Source organism: Corvus brachyrhynchos, unplaced genomic scaffold (genome assembly GCF_000691975.1).
Source record: "Corvus brachyrhynchos isolate BGI_N302 unplaced genomic scaffold, ASM69197v1 scaffold131, whole genome shotgun sequence".
Classification (NCBI taxonomy): domain Eukaryota; kingdom Metazoa; phylum Chordata; class Aves; order Passeriformes; family Corvidae; genus Corvus; species Corvus brachyrhynchos.
In genome coordinates this window covers 1,454,991-1,474,025 of record NW_008236438.1, presented here as the reverse complement: position 1 = coordinate 1,474,025, position 19,035 = coordinate 1,454,991, and the positions used below count along the sequence as shown (strand labels likewise).

General features: G+C 35.3%; 1 protein-coding gene across 1 annotated transcript in view; it reads left to right on the top strand.

Moving 5' to 3' along the window:
• Positions 1-948: 948 nt before the first annotated feature.
• LOC103624316 (peptidyl-prolyl cis-trans isomerase CWC27 homolog) overlaps positions 949-19,035 on the top strand; it is a gene marked incomplete at its 5' end in the record, with an annotated part of 32,069 nt that continues 13,982 nt past the window's right edge. The window contains 3 exons of the mRNA XM_008643547.2: positions 949-1,080; positions 11,080-11,189; positions 13,982-14,085. Of these exons, the coding sequence (XP_008641769.2) occupies positions 949-1,080; positions 11,080-11,189; positions 13,982-14,085 (346 nt within the window). The remainder of the gene's footprint in view (positions 1,081-11,079; positions 11,190-13,981; positions 14,086-19,035) is intronic.

Genomic DNA, 19,035 nt, shown 5'->3' with positions numbered 1-19,035 from the left:
GCATTGTAATAATTTCTGCAATTCTTTGATTGTGATGAAATCTAAATCAATCAGGACTTAATTTAAACTTTAAAAAAAAAATTAAAGTGCAAAATAAAAATTCTAACACCTGAAAATTTTGAATTAATTATCAGTTCTTTTGCACATGTAACCATAAGATGGATACAAATAGACACGAGCTGAAATTAAATCTAAATTCAATTTACAGAAGAGTTTCTTTTGGATTGAGGGAAGTTAAGAAGTAGTTCCCAGAGATATTTTGGAGTGTCCATTTTTGGACAGTCAAAACCTGACTGGACAGTACTCTCAGCAACCTCTTCTTTTTAGCCCTCATTTGAACAAGGAACCTGGACTGGCTAATCTTCAGAGGTCCCTTACAACCTGTGATTCTGTGAAGACCAATATTCCATTTGATATTGGCACAATGACTTGCAAATTTTAGTTTCTTCTTTCTAGTGTTATCACATAAGGTTTTTGCAAAATTTGTAGAATGAAATTAATTTTCATATCTTAATAGTATACGCTTACATACATTTCATGTCTTTGTTGCTGAAAAACTGCATTGCTTGTCCAACCGAAAAATCCAGGATACAAAGATTCTACTTGAGTAAACAGAATTTTAAAACGTGCAATATTTATTTGGCAGTGCCTCTGTTCCAGATTATCTTTGTGTGGTTCTCATGGCTAATTAGAATGTTAAAGTAAAATTCAGATGCAGATTCCTTGTTTTATTATTTATTTCCTTGGCCTATTTCTATTAGGGTCTTAAAGTAAGACTAATGTTCTTTTGTTATCCCTTCTAATGAAAATACGGACTTTCTGAGGTCCTAATTAATTTTTAAGCCATGTTCTTAGCATCAGTGAGTCTGTACCTTCTCTTTGTTTGTATCAAAAATCTACTGCCCATTCACTTCAATTCTGTTTGTTCTGAGTGATTTTACATCACAGAAGATTATATTCTTGTAAATATTTCTCTTTGCAGTGAAGAGCTACGGAAGGAAGCACGACAGCTGAAACGCGAACTGCTGGAAGCAAAGCAGAAAAAAGAAGAAAGAGCTTTAAGACCCAAAGAAAAAGAAGGTAAGAGGTTTTGTGTAGATCTCCAGTTAACATTCTGGTTTTAAAGGTTTTTTTGGTTTTGTGCTCTGTGTACATAAATGTAGACTCTATTGTTGAAATGCAGATTTTTCTTTTCTTTCCTTAGGAATGGTAGTAATGTAATGATGCCAGTATGTAAGGAAATGGTACAGGTAGCATTTGTTCTTTCAAATCAGGTAGTATTTCTCCTCCTAAGGGTTCTTTAGTTACATCTGTGCTGTGACCTTATAGGAGTGTGTGGTGTTAGGGTGATAGGGAGATCGCTGCTGTGTTCTCCAAAACCGTCTTGGGCTCAAGACTGCTCGGGTGCAGCAGTATAGCCACTAGCAAGCTTCTCCTTTCAGCCCCGCAGATGTTTAGCACTGAGGACACACACACACACTCAACACAGATAGCTCAACATTACCAGAGATGAGGAGTCAAGGAGGGCCCTCTGCATGGCGCGTTCCACAGACGAGGTTTATTTCATTCTCTGCAAAGAGGACCGGGTGCGAGAGAGGCCCCAGTGTTCCTGCTCAGGTTTACAAAGGGTCACAAGGGCCAGTGATCTGAGGGCACGGGGGCGGTACACAGGCGGGACCAGGGAAGAGAACCAGTGAGCAGAGGGAAGGGGCAGAGTGGGGGACCAGGTCAGGTATGCAGCCACAGAGTCTGCTTGGAGAGGAGTTTTCTTCAACCAGAGTCTGGGGGGTGTGAAAGGTTACATTTCGTCTGCAGGGAGTTCTGGGAGAGGCTTTTCCTTTACTAACACAAAGGTGAGAGTGGTATGTCAAATATCTTGAGTTTTTCCATCAGCAGGCCTTTCCTATTTCGGGGCTCTCTGGCCCAGCAGCTGCCTCAGCTGTTGCCTCAGTGACCCCAACATGACCTCTGATTTGCTGAGTCTTCCTGACTTTCTGACTTGGAAGCGTTCTTAAATGTAGATGGTTAACTTTGGACTCAAAACTATTGACTTCAAACTTGTATGTATCTTAGGACACCAATGGAACTCAAATTCCGAAAGTCACTACCATATTTATTTTCCTTAAATCTTAGCAAAATGGGATCTTCAGCTGCCCACTTCTTTGTTAGATAGTTTTTATATTCTCTTTCTTTTAAAATGTGTATAAATTGCTAAGCTTATAATAGTAAGTAAGGTGCACATTTTATTCCAGATGGATGTAGCACCTCTTTTTAGCCAAACTGAAGAAACAAAAAAGTGTCTTTAAACACTCTGGAGTTGCAAGACACGTTTTTAGAGTAGCTTTGTAGTTCAGTTCTCAATATCATAGAAATCTGAAAGAAAATATAAAATTATTTTTAAAAAAATTCAGGTAACACACAATTTACAAGAGTGGTAGAAAGTATAACATAGTTTTAGAAAAACTCATGGACTCTTTTGAATAACAGGTGAGCTTGATCAGCACCGTTTTGACAAAATAAAAAATACAGTATCATGAACTTGTATATGAAATCTGGCACCAGATGTTAAAAATTGCTGACTCTGAAAATGTTGTAGGAATCACTGAATGAATATAAGCTCTCACTGGCAAAATAATGAATGCTGTCATGAGCCATGTAAAAAAAGATCTGTGAGTAGAGGTATAGAAAAGGTAAAGTGTAGTTCTTACGTACATATATGATAAATTGTACATATATGATAAATAGTTCTTACACTATTGCTTAAACTAATTCCTGTTCTGATGCCAGTTAAGTCAGTGGACTTTGTAATTTGAGGAAATTTACCTTTACAGTGACAGACTAAAATAATACTTGGGCAATAGTTACTACTATGGTACAGTTTGGAAGGATACCTTTTATTCAAGCAAAGGGAGCATCAAGGTTGGTGGGGTTGGCTTGTATTTTTTTTTAAATAAATAGAAGGCAGGACATAAATCAATTGAAAATACGCAGGTAACAGCTAATGGTAAAAATAATTTTGAATAATCTTGATTTTCCTTTTTGTGATATGGAGGGGTTTGTTCCAGTACCTGTTGAGAAAAATAGATGGCAGGAAAGAACCTACTGAACTAGTTATTGGAGTGCCTAAATAAAAATCTTAAAAGTAAACATATTCTAAAATTTAAGGTAAAATTAAAAGGATGTTAAATGAGATGCAAGTAGTGAGGGATAAAATTATTAATGAAAATGTAGTGAAAGATTTCAGGTTTGTACTAGAAAACAAACTGAACATTAATTTATTCTGTGATGTGGCCGTCACTGTGGTTGTTGCTACAAATGCAGTAACCGTAAAAGTGCAGCTGTATTATTGCACTCAGTTCCCAGTATTGTACCACCAAAAAAGATAATGAACAATTTGATAAAAATGGACAAAAACACCCAAAACTAGCAGAACACTATGTGGACAGGTTTATTACGAGATACTTGGAGATACGTGTAATTTATGTAGGGAGTGGGATGGAAGGGTGGAATCTTAAGTATTTAGAGATGGTTGGTCAAAGGAATGAAGCATACCTTTATTGTGAAACAGAATTTACAACTGAGGAATAATAGAATAGACTTTAGAAACACTTTATCTTGAACATAATGAACTCTAACAGAAGTTGAAGTGTTGTACCAAGTAAGTAATCTTGCTCCAAAGTTAAAAGCATTTCATATATTTCACTTAGTTCACTTAGTCATTTTATATTTATTGGCCTGAATTTTCATCACTACAATAGAGCTGTCAACATGGAAGACAGTCTGCTAAATGTATAATAGTTTACCTATTCCACATTAGTTTACATATAAAAAATTGTGTCTATTTAAAAAATACTTCTATCATTGATGTGTAAGTAGCAGGAGATTTTTCCATTGTTCTCTGCCTATGCTCTTGGGGAGTGTGGGAGGGAGAGTGAGTTGTGTCATGCTGTCTCAGGTATGTCTGTGCAGATGGTGCAGACACTTGCAGTGTGTCTGCCTATGCTTTGAGCTGGTTGCATTAGGAAAAAATGTTAGTTCAGAGGCTATGTAACCACATTAATATGATTATGTGCTTGATTAATAAACGCTAAATCTCAGCCAAAATCTGGAACCATCGTGGGAGAAATTCACTGAAGATCCCAAAATGGTGAGAATAAGGCTTAGGTCATACTGGGCAGGATTGGGTCTATTTCTGGGAGGATGCTAAGGAAGGGATGGCAGCATGACACGTTTATTTTAAGTCCACTGCACAGATCTTTATTAGTGTTGGCATCACATTTAGTATCGCTTCTTCAAATTGTTCATATTATGCTTACCTAATATTTTTCTGTATTCAGAGATTAGATTAATTAAGAAAGACTGGAGAGTGAAAATTTAAGTGTTTACATTGTTTCAAGAGGTCAGAGAAAAAAAATAGTTCCCTCCGTACATGTTTGATTATAACCAGTCTTCCAATTTGTGAGTGGTATTGTCGACTATGCCAGACTGCTGTCAAGACCTTACTTTAAATAAGATGTTTTTCTTTTATGTGACATTTGTTGTAGTGATGCCAGAAATTACATCAAACACTATAATTTGAGTGCTGAATTACTTCAGCATTTTGAGGTACTTGGTCAAATACTCAAAAAAGATACACTTTTCAAAGTTCTGTAGAGTAAACCTGGGAATGTACTTCTGTGAAATCTGCTTTAGACATACAGCATCTGCCCAGTTGTTTAACTGTATATTGGTTTTAAATAGTAGTAGTATTTAGGAAGTAACATTTTAGTTTTTCTTGTTAGAGCATTTTTGTAAGCTGTCGAATAATCTGTGGTGAAATTTAATTGTCACACACACATGAGAAAACAGAAAAGCTGTAATATACTGTCTGAGCAGGGAAACCTAACAACTGATGTAAAAACCAACATTCAAGGGTAAGAATTCTACTGAGGCATGCAGTGTTTTCTGCTTTGTTTTTAATTGTGATATGGTAGTCAAATGATTGAAATGTTTAGAAAATTTTCAAAATCAAGTAAGGATGCCAGTGTAAGATTACGTTTTATTTCTGTTGTATTATAAGGTTTGGGTAATGTCAGGGGCACTCAAAGAATTAAGCCCTGTGTTACATGGAAGGATGCTTTCTTTAAGTCTGGGACTTGAATTTTGCACCCTTCAGAACACTCTGAAAATAATAACATCCAAATCTTGATGGTTTGGGAACTTTGCAGCATAAATGCATTAAGTATGAAGATTTTTTCAGTATATGCAGGAGAGCTGCATTGTATAAAAGTATCCATCTTGAATTTGTGACCTTTGCAAAACTTTTTCTTTGTCTATTTGCATGGTTTTTTACATTTAATCTCCTAGTACCCAACATCACTATGCAGTCCCCTTCCTGCTAAAGTGAATGCCTTTTTCCTCTGGTCTCTCTGTCTGCAGAAGCAGAAGAAAAGGACAAAACCTCACTGTTAAACTAGCTTTGATTTTAGTAGTAATCTTAAATGTGTACTCAAAATCCACTGACATTTGAAAATTAACTGCATTTTAGACTAGGACCATGTGCCTAAAAGCTACCGAAGTTCAGAAAGGATTTACTCAAAACTTGCAGTTCACCCTGTTCTGCAAATCTGCTCTGGTCTTTCAAATAAGTGTTTTGAAGCTCTAGGAATTACTTCTAAGATTTTATTATTTGAGTTGGCTAAATGAACTAGTAGGTTTGTTCTAGAACTGTTGCTTTTTTCACTGTAGCAAACTGAAAATCTAGTAATCAGTCCAGCCCTGGAAGCTCATTCTGTAAACGAATCTATTCAGTTGTTCACAGTTGCTAAATATTTCCTGACTCTTACCTAACTTCTTGGCAAGCAGTGGCTCTTTAGGATCTTAGGCAGGCCCGAGCTATAGCAACAGTAACTGAACAGTTCTTGAAGTTGCAAATAAATCCACTAGTAGAACTAGTCCTAAGCAAAAATATACAGGAGAGGATGTTACTAATTCTTTCAAGCATAAAATTATTTCCTTTTTTTTTTTTCTGGTTTATTAATTCTTACACTACTTTACACTAAACTATAATGTTTTAAGTTTCATATATATAGTATTTAAAACTGTAATTTTTTTTCCCTAATTCTGGAAGAAGTGAGTTATTTGTCTTGGTTTTTAATTATCTAAAGTGTCTCTAAGTTCTGTATTTGTAACTTCTGATAGGAATTCCATTTTAATTCCTGAAATATTACGGCATATTAGAATTTATTTTGTAATTTGTAAAGATTTTATTTGGTTTGGAACAAAAACAGCTTCTCTTTTTAAGATTTCATCTCAATAAGATTTTTAAAATCAGTACTGCATACCTCTACAATTCCAAAAGAATGCAATATAAACTCAATATTGATGAGCTGAAAGTGGAATATACTGAACTAATACAGGAATGTGGTTTAGGCCTCTTATTTTAATTCACCAAAACATTCAATCATAATTTCTTTCACTTCAGACAAGAAGTTTTTGAGGTTTTTTCCCCCTTGATACTTAGTCTAGCTATGCCATGCATTTCTTGTCATTTTTGTCCAATAGGTCTTTTATCATATGAAATGTGTCATCTCAGTTGCTAAAGAATGCATTTTGGATACCAAGGAAAATGTATGGGCCCACCACATTTAAAACATACACAAACCCTGCTAAGTAAACTGGGATACCTTTTAATACAGGTATCTTTGTACATTCTCCTTGTTATCTTACCTCAGTTCTGTATAAACTCATGATTACATATGAGAAAATTGCATTATAAGAGTTAATGGGATTACATTTGTGAAGTATAGCATATCAGGAATGTTTTGTGATGTAAGATGCTTAAGTGTGTGTAAAAATCTTCATGCTAGTTGTATCTCATCAAAGAAAAATCATAAACTAGTCTTTCATTGATCCTTTTCAGTGCAATAGGCTCTTCCTTTTTTATGGTGACATTAAACCTTCAGAATCAGCATGTGTTTTTCTGTCACAATATGTATTGTTTCTGCTCTTCTGTATTTCTGGTAATACTTTCACCAAACCAAATTCCCTTCTTTTTCCAACAAGTGTTTTATACACAGCTTTATTATCTCTTTCTTAAAAAGGAAAAAATACCTGTTCTAACTACAAGGACAGTAATTACTACAAGGTTTGTTTAAAAAAGTTTGTACTGTGGAAAATTGTATGCATACTCTCAGACCTGTATTTGTGTGAAATTGTACCCTATCTGTCCCACAACTGGTGGACTTTTAAAGGTAAAGTTACCCTACTTGCAGTTCTAGAAATGGAGCCCTGTCTTTCAGGGCAATATGAGTGCGAGCATAAGCAGTGATCATTCTGTTCTGATCTACCACAGGCCAGCTGAATTAGAATTCACATTTCTTGGTTTCCATAAAGTGGAAGTTAAAATTGCACTTTCAAAAATAGAGCACTTCTGATACACCTTTTGTTGAGTGTTTGTTATGTTGTTAAATTTACCAGATGCTTTTGGAACTAAGCTTAGAATTATCAAGCTTTCTCTTCTGTTTCACTTCCTATTAGGAATTGATCCATCATTAAACCATCCATTCATTTCCATTCAATGCCCTTGGATCAAGTTTTGTCTTTGTTATACTTCTATCATTTTCTAGTTAAAAGCTGACATCATTTGAACTGTTCCTTATTTAAGTGTGAGCAAAATAAGGTCTTCCATATTTTTTTAAAATCAATCTCTTCCTTTCTGGTTTAAGGACTTCAGAATTTCCTTCGTAGTTTCAGACTATCATTGTAAAACCATGTCCCAAACCCGAAGTTTTAGGTTAGGTTACACCATCATGTTGGCATGTATTGGCCATAATTTCAGGATAGAAGAATCTGTCTGAAAGAAAATTAATTACTTAAATGATAAAGTGTTTGCCACAATAAGATGAAGACTTTCTTGGTAGCAACCCAAGCTAGCTGATGTAATTAGCAATGTACTTAAAAATTCTTTTGAAAGTAGGGTGAAATATATTTTCAATAAGGAAGGTTATCTTTTTTGGTTTTTCTTTTTTTCCCCCCCTCACCTTCCTTAGTGACAGAATATACACAACAGCTTGTTCAAACTAAAGAAGAAATTATTTGCTTCATGCTATTTACTCTTTGTGGTGAGATCCTCCTAGGGAACAAGTCTGCAAGATTTCCTGTAACTTAAATTACCTTCTGCATCTTGCAATACCTAAATTCAATTTAATTTTTATTTCACTTCTGTATATCCATGTCATTTTTCATTAATTTTTGCCTGAGTAAATCCTCTTAGATTAAGGAGATTAATACCAAAGTCATGATCCTTATACTTTTGCTGAATCAGCAAACTGGACCTAAATTTGTCTACCTTGATATGAAGGTCAAATCCTTCATACAGTGCTATTGTTCCTCTTATTTTCAATTCAGCTGCAAAATTGCAGTTACAGTTGCAGGGAATCTGGGTTGCAGAGTAGTAGGCAGCAATCTACTTTTACATTTAAAAACGTTTCTTACCAAAGTCTCTCTTCTGGACATTTTTTCTAACTTGCTAATTACCAGTCAGACACAAAATAACTTTATCAAATAATTCCTGCTTATCAAAAACTGAATATATAATTTATATTCAAAAGTACTCTGTGGTTTTGAAATTATTGGTGGTTTCAAGTTTGAAAATGTGTTAATAACCCATTGACTTAAGGGCTCTTGAAAATCCTTCTGTTTTGCTGCTTGCTTTCAGTGTTAAGTGATAGGTTGTAGGACTTCATGAAGAAATATAAGTTTGTCTTTAAGTCATTTTAATGAAAGATGCAAAAATATGATGCATACAAGTGCCCAGCTCTTTTAGTTGACTCACTCTGACGTTAGTTCAAGTGGATCTGATTATCTTTTGTCTTACTTATGAAAAGGCTTTTCTAGGAGGCAGAGAGCATGAAGTTGAGGATTAGAAAACCTCTGACAGGCAAAGACCCAAGAAACCAACGGTCTTAAAAAAAGGCTTTAACTGAAATTTGAATTATTTGTATTAACAGTAAGTGGCACACATATGAGAGTGATAAAAATACACAAACAAAAAAAAAAACAAAAAAAGAAAAAAACAAACCACCAAACAACAAAAAAAAAACACAAAAAGGGGAATTTGGGAATTTTACCCTTTTTGTATGAGCATTGTATTTGAGCTGCACTACATTAAACTAAATTTTAGTCAAAAAACCTATATGACTAAGGATCACATCTTAAAATTCAGCATATGTATATCAAGGGTGGATTGCAGGTTTAAATGTTTGTGTCCAGTTTGAGACTGGCATTTTCATACATACTCAAGAACACCCTTCTCAGTTCTTTTGCTTCTCACAGATGGGCAGTTACATTGATCATGGCGTAAATGCAATTCCTTTCAAAGCACTCATTTAGGTAAATGTCACCTGAAAGGTTGTTTTTAATAAGGAAGCAGATGGTTTTGTAGTTGAAATTATTTATCTAGGGCTAAATGTTAGTAAAAGAAGACATTATGTTGTTTCCAGATAGCCAGCAGTTTGGATACATGCATTTATGCAAAAACGAATGCATTATTTTCACAAGGGGTTGGTTTTGAATTAAGAACGGGATTTTTAATTTGTAGAAGAGATTGACATTATAGGGGGAAATACTGAGTTTTGTCATTATGTGTGGTAGTTTTATACTGTACTTCTGTTCTCCTCAGTTCATCTGATACTATGCTGCATGAGATTTTATGACAGATTTATGGCAGCTGTTTAATCATCCCTAAATGTGTGTGTGTGTGTGCATTTATCTATTTTGCTCATTCTGGAAGATGGATTTTTCTTTCTTTATCTTGCTGGTACCTGCCATAGTCTGTTCATCATTATATCCAACATATCAACTGGAAAACAGCAAAAAAACCCAGCTCTGAATGCTATTATGTAAGTTTGATTATTTTCCCTGGTACCCTTTAAATACAATGTAGAAAGAGTTTAAATGTTATTTAAATGCAATGTAGAAATGAAGATAAAAAGGAAATAAGATATTTTATTTGTCGAAATACATAAACAAATATATGTAGATATATCATTACAAATTTATTTCCTTTTATTACAAAGTGCTGTGTTTATAAACTTCATAGAAAACTTCAGTTGTGAGAGAAATTTAGTTTGGAATCAGACACTTTTTCTATATAGCTGTCAGCACTCATCTGAAAAACCTGGTAACAACAGATTCATTTAGATACAGTGTTCATCAGGCTATATATCCTGAAATTTGTTGAAACAATTTTCTCCAAAAGTATTTTTGTTCATCATTTGCAATGGACATCCAGAGAGTTTACTCTTCTGTTTGTTACCAGGAATAGCAATTGCATAAATATGTGTACATAAATTTCAAGTATAGTAATTCAGTATGTACAATGTCTTAATGCTATTCAAGAAGAAAATGTGAATGTGAATTGATCAATTTTCCAATTCAGTTTTTGTCGCATTAAATTATTAACAAATAATTTAATGGGATAGTGAATACTTTGCAGTGAAGACACTGTTAAAAAAGACAAAGAAGAGCAGCTCTTGACTCATCCATGTATCATTTTGTTATATAAAAAAGAGTTTTTTCCTGATTGACAAGATGGACTCTGTTTAAAGTTCAAATGTTACTTTTAAAAATAGGGGGTTTTTCCCTATTGCAAGATCAAGGATTTGATTCGTGGCTACTTCAGCCTACAAAAGAAGAAAACTGTGAATTTTTCTGTAGGTTATTTGTCTACTTTTTAACAAATAGTCACAGAATATTAATACACATAACAGTTCAACTGCTTCAAGAAAGATCTTCAGAAATTAAGGTCAACTTGTTAAAGGAATTTCAGCAGTTTTTATCAGAGGTTTTATTTCTGTTACCCTGCTTTCCCTGGCTCCATAATAAAATATAACTGAAACAAAAATCTTTTGACTCATTGTCTGCCCGGTACAGTGTTGTGTTTTTCATTTCGGTAAGTAGCAAATCATTCTACTGCTGAGAAAGCAGTACAACTGAAATGTTTTATGGGAGTGTTTTGCTTGGTATTTTATCTCCAAAAAGACACTAAATCATGAAACCAAATTAAATTTGTTTAACGAAGTATGTTTGCTTATTCAGAGGAGGAACCTGCTCCAAACAGTGTTGTTGAGGAGTACCTTCAGGAGAAGAGAAAATATGAAGACAAGCGAAAGCAACAGCCAAAGAAAGGAGTTTCCCGTGAAGATCAGGTAATAGTTTGATAGCCTGGGCAACAAAAATCCAGAAGAATGTTCTGAATATATTTATCTCTTCATTTGTATAAAAGCAAAGTTTTAAAATCTGTTGTTTCATTTTCCATTAAAAGAAAGTTATTATTTGTAAGAATAAATCTTTTAATTACCCAGGTGGACAGGTAAATGAATTTTCAATGTGTGTCTGAAAGGGCTCCCAGTTTAGTTACTAAAATCTTCTGGAAGGAAATGCTAGTCATGAAGAAGAGTCCTTGATTACATTTGTGAGAGTTCACATTTCTTCACCTTACACTTTCCTTGCCATAAGGTAACACTGGGACAGAAGTTTATATACCTTGCATTTATTCTAGCTGGGTTTTTTAGCATTTTAAATTATGGTTTAAAAAGATTAAATTCATCAGTACTTCTTGGTGTCATGAAATGAAAGAAATAGTTTATAAGTACTGTAAAAAGAGAATCTTTTTTAAATGCAATGAAAATTATTATTCAAAATTAGCTAGGATGTCTGTAGACTTTAGTAGGCAAATACGAGCAAAGTACAGTTTACTTTACAAAAGTATTTGTTTTTTCTAAAATAGGAAGGTCTGAAATGGTTAAATATATGAAACTGCCTATGAAGTGGAAATACCATCAACTTAAAATCTGTGCAGTACATCAAACACATTGGTTTGTCAGTGCATGTCAGTTCAGCTACGAAGATGTTCCTGTTCACATGTTGAATCTAGAAGAGACTGGAAACTTGAGGCTTAGTAACTTCAAAGCAGCATTTGGCAAACCTTGATATATGTAGCAAGCTGATTTAGTTCTAAACTAAGAAGTTTATGGAAACTTTGTACATTCAACATCCCATTATCTTTGAATCAAAGAGTACTAAAGCTCTGTTGGCAGTGTGGATCAAGGGACTTCAAACTACATCTAATGAATTTACATCAGCCCTGTCATGGACATCACAGGAAAACAAAATGAGATGATAGGGATATGTATTCTAGTAGATCTTAATTTTTATTTATGTAACCTTGCTGGCAACTATTCAACAGTAATTAATCAAGTTCTTTGTAATCCATTTCACTTGTGGAGAGCCTCTTCTAGTCTTGCATCCCTTGTAACTGATCCTACAGCACAATACTATTTTCCATCCTCAGTGCAACAAGTAAGGAAGAAGGAGAGAAGGTATGTTTCCCTAAAATACTGGATAATGTAAGTCCTAGCCATCTTATTCTACAAAGGTCAAATTATAAAGTTATTTGAAGCACAGTATAGCATCTAGTGACTTATTGCAAAAGTGCCTACTTAGATATTTCAAAATTATTTCTGTCATCAGGTCTGTTCACAGGAATGCTGACGCCAGAGAAAATTAGACAAGACACAAGGAATGTGGCTTTTTTTGGTCACAATTTCATATTAAAAGGGTCAGTTTGTTTCCTTCTGATGGCCTAGGCGCAAAGGTTTGCTGTTTCAGGTGTTGCAAGTAGAGTGTTTGTTTGCAATAGTGGGGAAAGCTGTAGAACTAGAATGATTTGTAGGCCCAAATATCTTCAAAACTTTCCTCTCTCTCATCTTAAACAGAAGATTAGACAGAAAATAAAGAAAGTAAATGCAAAAAAAGTCCTCCAAAATTTGCCCTTGGCAGTGCTAAAATATGTTTTTGAAAGAATTCAAAAGCCAGGAAACTCCTCAAGTTAAGATTGCTCCCAGAAGGAAATTTGATTCCAGTGAACACTTCTGGTATTTCCTATTTCTGTTTTCTATTCTTGTTTAGTTTTTATTCTTTTAAATTTGAAAAACTTGACCAAACAAAACTACACAGCCATACAGAGGTGTTTTACAACATAAGTTGCCAACCTATCACCTACAAATCAAATGTAACCTGCCACATAAATTCAGTTAGGCCCTTATTCCCGGATGCTTTCATTTTCAGGAATGTCTCAAATATCAGCAAAAAAAAGCTGTGGGCTGTGCAAATTATTCATACACTCTATGCTTTTTTTTGAAGAGCCCCCTCTCCCATCACAAGGCTCAGACACAAAATTTTTGTGTAATCAAACTCCCATTTCAGATGATGAGAAACAAGAACTGTGGCATGATATTCAGGTGTCATCTGAGATTTGGTCACTTCATTGTCCCTGAAAGACCAGGCAATGTCAGTTTGAGAATAAAATACCAAATTTAAATGACTATGAGCTTTATGTATGCAGCATAAGAACCTGTATCTGCAGAAATAGTTAAGGTGGTTCATTTTATTTGAGGCAAAAGTGGTGAATTTTTTCAATACCCCCACATAATTTTAAAGATCATCAACATAAAGTATATAAATATCAGTTAAACTGGGTCTTCAAAGCTTGAATGGTTTGTAATTTATACAGTAGATTGCTTTAAAAGAGGACAGTAGCAGGTCCAAAAAGTAAAATTCATTGTCAGCAGTGTCATTTAATCAGCTGTTATATTCTTTATGCAGCCACAAGTTTTTCTTCCTTAAATATGCATTTTTATTTCACTAGATGGTGAGAGAAGTGCTTTTTCACACCTGATGGGCCACTCCCTGCTTGCTCTTGTTGCCTCAGCATTGCCTGCCCACTCACTCCATGGGTGCTCTCCATGCAGTCCCACTCTCACACCCACGACCACCTCTTGCTCTCTCACTTCCCTCTCTAAAGTGTTTCTTCTGAATTCATATGAAAGATCACTCTCATTGTACTTTTTCTCAAAATAATAAAAATGTTGTGTATGCCTGTTGGTCTGTAGAAATACAGAAATATACAACTTCTGTAAAACCATGTGTTTCATTTCAGACACTGGCATTGTTGGACCGATTTAAATCGAAGTTAACCCAGGCAATTGAAGAAACTCCTGAAAATGAGCTTTCAGAACCTGATGTAGATAATGATGAAGGATGGTGAGTTTTTCTTTGTTTGGATTTCTGTCTTTACCAATGGAAATCCTACTGTACTAACATAGTCTTACTGGTAAGCAGAATCTGAGTAGCAGAAAACACCAAATGTGAAGGCACCTGCTGCGTTAGGAGTCAGCTAAAATGTATTCATTTAGCATTCTGAAAAATAAGGCGTAAGAGTAGATGACACTTAGCTTTCCGTAGTTTGAAGTCCTTCTAAAACTGGGTGTTGGGGATGGTAAGTATTTTTAAATGATGGATGAGATGAAGGTAGACTGACTGATCTGAAGTGTAAGGTGACCCCAAGGAAGTGGGGTATTACTGAAGTTGATAAAGCACTGCAGAAGTTATTGTCTCAACACCTCTCAGTCAAGGAAGCAGTGTGTAGCCTGCTGTCTCATGTTCATCTTTCATGCAAAGAACCCACCTCAGGTAAGCAAGGGGATAAAAATCAGTGTGATTGGAAGTGTAATCTTGAAGTCCTAGGCTGCATGCTGATAGATGCTCATAAAAGTATGCATAATGCAAAAATGCATAAAATGCCTAGAAAAAAAGAAAAGAAATCCTAGCAAAAAAGTTTTGTAAGGATAGATCATCTCCGTTTATAAGGCAAACACTACAGCTGGTCCAACAAAATAGGCTGTCTCTGCCTACAGTTTTTTCCATAGTTGTATGCATAAGCCATCAGAGCTGCAGCAAAACTACCAGTAAAATAGAAACCTTAAGAAAGTTCTTGGCAAGTATTTTAAGACAACCAGTATTTCTGTATCCCAAATGACTTAAAATAATTTTGTTGCTTCTTCAAACCATGTTTTCTTCCTTCGTTATGTCTTTTCCTGCCTCAGTCGCTTTGAGGATGAGAGATAACATACAAATACATTTTGAGATCCTTGAATTTCACTGATATTTTGAGATCCTTCTGAGCTACCAAAGTGCTTCTAAGTCCTCCAAGAATTATAGAACAACTGTTTCAGTTGGAAGAGACCTACAGTGATTTATCCAGTCCAACTGCCTGACTGCTTCAGGGCTGGCCAAAAGCTATAGCGTGTTGGTATTGCCCAAATACCTCTCCAACACTGACCCGCTAGGGGCATTGATCTTCTCTCTAGGAAGCCTGTTCCAGTGTTTGACCACCCTCTTGGTATAGAAATACTTCCAAATATGTGGTCTAAACCTCCCATGTTCAGTATAAGATTCCCTTATCTGGCCTTTTTATGAACTTCTTATGAACTTGATCTTTATGTCAAATATTTTTTCATCACAGTAGTACAATCAGTCTTTTAAATACTTTTATAGAGTTCAAACATATCTTTCCTATTTCTTTCTGAGTAACTACTGATATTGTCGGTAAAAACTGAAAATAAACCCAAACCTGAGTAACTAATTGTCAGTGATACTATCCACTGTAATTCCTACTGAGTGAAGAACTGTTGCAATTTCAGATTATGAAGTTGTATTTTTGTTCAGAAAATAATATTACATTCAGAATTGCACTAAAACAAGATACTTGGAATAATATGAAACTACATAATAGACTAATAATTAATATCATATTAATTTTGCAGCGCAGTAAGTGTGCATATTAACTTTGTTTTCTTGTTGCCTCAGCATTGCCTGCCCACTCACTCCATGGGTGCTCTCTATGCAGTCCCACTCTCACACCCACAACCACCTCTTGCTCTCTCAGATGAGACAGTCTCAGATGAGACAGTCTGTTTCCAAATAATTTACTTTGAGGCCAAGTAAATTGTAAAATGTATGTTACGCAAATGGGCTATAAACAACATTAACAAAGCAATGGAATCTTCAGAAAGCTATTAATGATTGTTAGAAGCACTTGAAAAGTTAAATTGCATATTTTGAATTAAGTGTTTACATTTTCAGTACCTTTGTTGTATAGGAGTATTTGATATAACTATACTGACTTTACATTTTAAAATTCTGTCTTAATTTGAATCTACTTCTCAAAAGACAGTATTTTACTTTATTTTATTTTTATTAAATACAATTAGTGTATGACATATGCATATATGAAACATACAAACTACGTGATTCCTCCAGGCCATTTTGTAGGTCATGGTTGCTGTTTTTATGGGAAGGGAAAGCCTGCCAATATGCTTTGCTCTACTGTCAGGGTGTGTTATCTGAGGTAAAATGATTGCCTCTAAGACATTTTTATGTGTCCATGAGTGGCCACACATAGAGGTATAATTTTCGTTCTCTGTCAAGATAGAAACCATTACCAATTTGTTATGTTTTCTTTTATTTGGCAAACTTCTCTCTGCATATTTGGCTGAGCTGCTGTATTGGCATGGCACGTAGCAGACATTTGGGCACTTTTCAGCAGCATTCTACTTTTTATGCAATAAAAAAAGAAGAAATATGACTCTATTGTAAACAGTGTGTATGGTGTTTGATAATTATTACCAGATTTTACTGTCTAAGAACGCATCTGAGGAAATGTTGTGAAGAGTGCTGAAGAGAAATGCATAATACTAAGTTTTAATGTGGAATATCAGAATCTTTACTGAGACATTTTATTGCAACCTCTACTGCTGTGTGGGAATGATTATCTATATTTGTCTGCAGCAATCAAAATCCAATTTCCCTTGCAGAATTTAAAAATATCATAATAAACATGGTATCAGCTCAAAGAAGGGGTCAGAGAATAAAAATGTCTGACAATAACTAAGTGGACACAATTTTACAGCATCTAGGTACCTTGGAAAGACATTCTTGATCGGAGTTCTTCCAGGTATTATTTTCCTTGTGCCTTCGTGTTGAGAACTAGTGTTGGTGCTTTTCTCTTAATGATTTGTTGGATGTCTTCAGTACTATTTGATCACTAGTTGTTCTTCATTTGCTTACAATCCAAATAAGAAGGAGTCAGATGCATTACTTGATTCTTCTCCTTCTTAAAGGTTGTACAGAGTGCTGCAGATGTAGAGATTATCTGGCAGAACTCAGTTACATTCTCAGCTTAAAATCTTAACCAAGAAGACTTTTCTCCAAAATGTAGGTGAGGTCAAACATAGTGGCAGTAAGGTGTCGTTTGCTTAGAGACTAGTATTAAGAAAACCAAATAAGTCACAACAGAAGACCCAGCTGGAATAGTTCATCTACTTGATACTTGCCACTTGGTTTACTTGATAGGCCTGAATTTGAAAGAGAAAACATTACACAAGCTGCATTTACACAGAACCCTGCTGCTACTCATCTTGTTTAGGACTTAGACTACTGCAACACATACAATTGCATGCATGTGATACCCATACAGGTAGTAGTGACACTTCAGGATTCTGATGATAATATCAAATAGTTACAACTGTAGTCAAACACAGATTTCATTCCAGAAGGTGTTACAGCACCTGCTGATAGTGAAACTAATGATGCAGATCCTGTGAACATGACAAAATATTTTTCATAGAGAGAATCCAGTGATGAGATTAAAAAATTCTGATGCAATCACATACATTCAAAAATTAATTGTTTCAGTTAATCTGTGCAAAATATTTCTCTTCAAATAGGATAAGAGTGATACTTAGTACTCTGAAACACTTCCATCAAGTAATTCTGAGAGTTCCAAGTGCTTCTTTCAAAACGTGAAATCTGAGACTAGATACAGCACTCAGCTAAGTCTTTGTCTGTGTTGAGTGGAAGGATTACTTTATTTGTTGCTGGTTTATTCATGTCTGGTTTCCAATCCTTTCTAAGCTACAAATCCTTTCCTATTGAATGGTGGCCTAACTTAGTTCTGTCCTGTACCCATACTGTTGATCACTCTTACTAGAATTTAGCCATTGCACTTTTTAAATTGTATCCCATTTTTCATACTACTACTCCTGTTCGCCAAAATCACATGAATTCTGAAGACTCCAATAAACATTCAAAACTTCATACTATACATATGTGCTATAATTATATTCTTCCCCGGTACAGTCATAAGTGGAAATGAACTAACCAACTCTTACATTAAGCTTTTCACTTTGACATTAAACTATGGCTATCTACTCCTAAAAACAGGGCTCTCCAGCTGAATTTTTAGCAACTTTACATGCTTGTGAAATGTTAGAAATATTTCTATGCTTTTCCATATGGAATACTGGTTTTTGTGGAAGGAACAGATTCTCTGCTATAAAAATCCACACATCATGTCCTTAACCAAAATTCTGGACTGTCTTACACTCTTCTCTCTGATCTTTTAAAACAAGTGGAGGCTTCCTGAAAACTGCAAGATTTATTGACATACTGGAAGTATATCTAGTGCTATGGCAGCTTTTGAGTTGGTGGAATTTTCTGTAGTAAAGAAGCAACCACATTCCTTTTTGAAAACTCACCAGGTTGCCGAGTCAATTTAGCATATATGTATGAAGGATCTCCATTATTTATGCAGTCTCACAGACAAAATGCACGAAAGTGCTCAGGAATCAACTCCAGTACCGTTCTTGAATTTAAAACTTCATTGTCTTTATCAAGTAACTGAAAACTCAAAATGACCATCACTCCATACCACTAAAATACCATGTTTACAGAACCTTATAAGACATGGAAGACACATAGAGTAGGAAGTCTGATGGGTTATTTTTTGGATTGATTGAAAACACATGCCCGTTCATTCACTTCTTGGGACTGATCAAGAAGTATCTTTATCAATGGCAGAGACAGTGGGACCGAGTGCACCCTCAGTACATTTGCAGGTGACAGGAAGCTGAGCAGTGCAGGTGACACAATGGAAGGATGGGATGCCATCCAGGGGCACCTGGAAAAATTTGAGAAACAGGTTCATGTGAACCTCATAAAGTTCAGCAAGGCCAAGTGCAAGGTGCTGCACCTGGGCCAGGGCAATCCCAAACAAAAGCACAGGCTGGGAGATGATCTCACTGCGAGCAGTCCTGCCCAGAAGGACTTGGGGGGGCTGGTGGGGGAGAGGGTGGGCATGGACCCCCCCGCGGC